Below are 4,735 nucleotides of genomic sequence, written 5' to 3'. Positions count from 1 at the left end.
TTAGTTATTTTTTATTTTTAAATTTTTTTGTGTGTGAGGTATGAATAAATAAATATAACAGCTCTGTAACCCCCCCCCCCCCCAGGTTACTGAGCTGTTATATTTATTTATTCATTATTATTTTATGATCTTTTAATGATGCTACTTACAACTATCTTTGTTTTGTTTCCCATTTTATATCAGTATAAAAATTCTTTGTCATTCTTTGAATATCTTTCTCGGTTATATTCATGGTAATATTATTTCCACTAATACAAGACAATTCCTCATGGTCAGATTTGGCCGGACGCGCATCTTCCTCTCAGAGAGCGCTCTCCACACCCTTGAAGTGGTCAGGGAACACAAGCGAATAAGTGCTGCCACCTGCCTTCAGAAGTGTAAGTATTGCAGTTTTGTTACAGTTGGAAGGAGTATCGGTAATCTACGCACAAGTTGGTATTGGAATCGTGCTGTAAGAGATTATTTCAGTATCTCTTTCTGTTTGTTTGTTAGAAATTAATGTTGGGATTTTTTTTCTTTTTCCTTTTCTTGCAGGTTGGCGACGTTACAGATGTGCCAGAAGATACAAGCTGGTAAGAGTAGCTACACTTGTTATTCAGAAGAATGCCAAGGGTCTGATTGCAAAGAAGAAATACCAGAAACTAAAGAAGTCTTGCGTTGTAATCCAGAAGCACGTAAGAGGATTTTTAGCTCTGAGGAAGTACGTACAGAAGCTGAAGGCTGCAATCGCTCTCCAAAAATATTGTCGTGGCTGGATTGCTAGGAGGAGATATGAAACTTTGGTACAACAGAACTTGACTCGTCCGTTCTCAAGGCAGTCCATGGTTTCCATGAATAGTCTAGGGTACTACAGTCTTACGACATCAGTTTCAGGTTATAGTATAAACCCGTCACTTCATGATGTGAGTCCCTGTGATGCAGCGTATGGTGAGGGAGCTGTTGGTTTGGGAGGAGATGCGCTGCGGGCATATTTGTCCCCCGAACACCGTAAGAGACTCCTGGAAACAGAGGAGTCGGGCATTGAGACCGACACGGAAAGCATCAATGGCGAAGTCACAAATGCTGAAACCAAGAGGCCACGAAAGCTCAGACGGAGAGCCCAGCTGCAGCAGCTTCTGGGCGAAAGGAGGAGGAGTAATATCCCTCGTGCTGCGAGCGATGAATCATTGGATGATGTTTCGGGTAGTCACGTGAGTCCGAGCTCAGGAGTAGAGTGTTCAAGCAGTCACCCGGACGGGATTGTCAGCGGTAGTATCAGGTCTAAAAGTCCCGAGAAAGATGACCTGTCAACACAAACGCCCTCATCCCCACTGGCAGGTAATATCAAGAACTTTGAGGAAGAAGCAATGGTGGCAGAAGAGCCAATGAGTCAAGAATCAACTCAGAGGTTAAGAGTCGCAACAATGCGAAACTTTGAAGATGTTAATGGGCTTCTTAAAGACTATTCCCCCTCTGAAAATTTGCAAATGGTCTTGCCCAAGCAAAATTTGTCCCTTTTCTTCAAGGATGGAGTGCTCTCTTACAGGCGTATGCCAATGGTAGGTTAAGGCAGTTGGTAGCTGTGATGAAACTGCTAGTTATCTCATTATTTAAAACATTCTCACTCCTTTTTCTTATAGTGGATATACTGTAAAAAGACATTGATGCTATGAAAGATTGGGCAAGTCATTAATGGAATGCAATTATCTCCCTCTGTCTCAGGTAAAGATCAAGTTCCACACCCGTCAGACGTGCCTGCCTTTCTCGCACCACCTTCCCCACCACGAGCGGCCGCAAGGCTTTTGGGATGCTATCCGCTGAGCGAGAGTCCTTGGGAGCCCTGACTTAGTTGTTAGTCGTGACTTACTGAAGGAATTCTCCATCCAATACGACTGTCAACAAGGGTGTGTGTAATAGGTTGTTAAAGTTATTTCTTTTGGCCTCTCCAAAAGCTCTCTGATTGTGATACAGTGCATTTAGAATTTTTTGAGTTGTATGGATGATTGTAATTTCCATTCTTTGCCAATATTGTGGACTGCTTTATTATAGCTTTCATTGGGGAGCTTTTGTAGAAGTGAAGGTATCTCAAATGTAACTTTTGATATCCTTTTACTTTTCAAGAATTATTTTTCTATATGTGTCATGCAGTACAACATTGCCAAAGGCATGTGAATACTTTACTGGCAGTTAAAAACAGTCCCTGATGCTCTTAAAGAAAGGATTAGCATTGGGAAGCTAAGTGAATGTCAACTTGGGTGGGAATTCATGGAAAGAGTATGTAGGGTGGCATGGCATTGGTATGGCTTATATATCGTAATGTTAAAATGTTTCCTTTTCTTTCGCGTTTTTTGTTACGAAACTGCAAAACTGCCACGTCATTAAGTGTAAATTCAAATCTCTCTACTGCAGTATGTAGTGAATCTTGTACCACTTCCAGAATGCCTGTTTTCTTAAATGTTATCATGTCTTTATTGTGGTTGTAATGAATTATGAGTCGCCGAGTTGAAAGATTGTTTTTCTTGTGCAGTAGCTCAACATACTCCTTGCATAAATAGGAAGGTTGAGGTGTAATTATTTTGTTTGTGTGGCCAGAATTAAGTAGTGTTCATAGTATGTTTATTACTAAATTTAAAAAATCTTTAGATGTCTGGTGTTTTTGATGAAAGATTTTTTTTTTTTTTTATACGTAAGGTTGTCATCCACTTCTGGCCTGAAAGAATGAATTTATGCCATATACTATGCTCTCAGAAATATTTGTAACTTTTATCCTAGAATCTTTCAGACTTCCATATTTTCTACTGAATATGAATTTTCAAGATTCCACCGTTGGATGTTAATATATCATGGATGTGACTTAACCTCTTTGTAAATTTCAGACCTTATTATCGATCTTAGTAGATTAGCATTTTTAAAAAGTTATATTTCTTAAGCAATATGGCTAGTCACCAATTGGTTTTCTGTGCTTTAATATATAAGATAATTGTGATTTATAGTCTTTTACAATATTCAAGGGGACAGAGCTGTAGCCTTGTAGCCATTTTATCATTCCATGTATACCATAGTATTTCAAGGCAAACAATCTGCATTTTTGCATAAGACTTCTGACTGTAGATTTGCAGTCATCTCCATGGTAAGGTGGGAGTTCTTCTTAAATCTTTTTATGCAAGATATTTTCAATTATTTATGAACAAGGATTTTTCTTTTTTTCTTTTGGCTGTGATGTGTATTATAAAATTCTTTACATTAGTTAGTGAATAGCCATACCCTGTGTTAGTGCTATTGTCAGCTCAAATGTATTGTGTTTTTGATTATACTAGTAACTTATTATATTCCATTTTAGGTGTATTCAACACACAAGAAAGATTTCACAATCATAACGTTGAAATAAGATTTGTATTTGCATGATTGGTGTGTGTATGGTAAGACCAGTAACAAACAGGGTATGGGTAGGTTAATAGGTATGTTCATGTACAGCATACTGATGTGTCTGGTAAACTATTAAAAGGCCTTTGGATTATTGAATTCCAAATAGATTATATGGATGGGAATTGTAGGATATTAAACTAATTATATTCAAGTTTCAGGTTGTGATTGCAGTTGTACCTTTTAGTTCAAGGTTCAGGTCAACTCAGATTTAGAGAAAAATTAGAAAATTAAAAGATTTGCCATGAATTTGTTTGCTTGAGAAGTTGTAAATATTGAAAAATGATAGAAATAATAAAAAAAGATGTTAGACAATTTGTTGGAAGTACCATTTCCTCTTAAGGGAAGGAAGCTGAGATATTGATTTAACTTGTAACGAGGAACACAGGCACTAGAGGTGAAATAAAAGACATGTCAGAGGTACTGCCTTAAACTCTGCAAGGTTCATGATATTAGGATAATGGGTAGGTGCCAATCATTCATATAAGTTTTTTCAGTGGCTGAGGTTTAGATATGCCCTGGGTTGTATTCCTGTTCTCACTTTATTCTGTTTCTGTTTAGGTGCTATTGAATATTTGGAATTTGTACTTCAAGGGGCTCATCAAGAATATTGAACGTTGTCACATATATATTCCATTCCATTTTGATTTTTCAAAAAGAATAGTTTCATGTATGCTGAGTCTTTTGCTCCTGGCATGTCCTGTCTCTAGGTCATCCGTCAGAAACATGAAGAGCTCTCATTGTAATAGGTAATCAAGTCTTCACATTTCCTTGCCATGTCTACTGTAGGTGGTGCTAATTATATCATAGGTTGCCATAGGTTATATCAGTCTTGCCTCTTTGCCAGTTAGGGATACCCATAGTAAGAGACAAGAAAATTTTCAATGGGTCTGAGACTACTGTGGTTAAATGTAATATGTTTTTAAGTGGTTTGTACATTTGTATATTTAAGTACACATATTATTTTAGATTGTATACAAAGTTGGACCCAGTAGCTAATTTGTAATTGTGATTATGACAGCTTACTTAATATTAACTATTTAAGCGATATGGCTTTTGCACCTTTTGCATTTTTATTTAACTAGTTTCATCTAATCGGAATGTACTTCATATCATACTGGAATATGCTGTTTTATAGAAGGGAGAGAATGCTGGAATTCTGGTTTAGACGGACTTCTGTCAGCTGAATGTGTAAGATGAGCACAAAATGCCTCCTCCCTTTTCTTGCAGGAGTTTGACTGTTTGAATGTGTACTTACAGATGACCTCATGTATGATTCATTTAAAAGATATTCAATAATATGCGTCTCACTTGGAGATTTTAATATGATCAG

At 37.3% G+C, this 4,735-nt stretch overlaps 1 protein-coding gene across 1 annotated transcript in view; it reads left to right on the top strand.

Annotated features, from left to right (window-relative positions):
- The window catches only part of LOC119594433 (unconventional myosin-XIX-like), a gene marked incomplete at its 5' end in the record, with an annotated part of 15,165 nt that extends 10,436 nt beyond the window's left edge, over positions 1–4,729 (top strand). Inside the window, 3 exon segments of the mRNA XM_037943492.1 lie at positions 277–377; positions 535–1,538; positions 1,702–4,729. Coding sequence (XP_037799420.1) covers positions 277–377; positions 535–1,538; positions 1,702–1,800 — 1,204 coding nt within the window.
- Positions 4,730–4,735: the final 6 nt, after the last annotated feature.

Source organism: Penaeus monodon, chromosome 33, assembly GCF_015228065.2.
Source record: "Penaeus monodon isolate SGIC_2016 chromosome 33, NSTDA_Pmon_1, whole genome shotgun sequence".
Taxonomy (NCBI): Eukaryota; Metazoa; Arthropoda; class Malacostraca; order Decapoda; family Penaeidae; genus Penaeus; species Penaeus monodon.
This window is presented reverse-complemented; position numbering and strand designations above follow the sequence as displayed.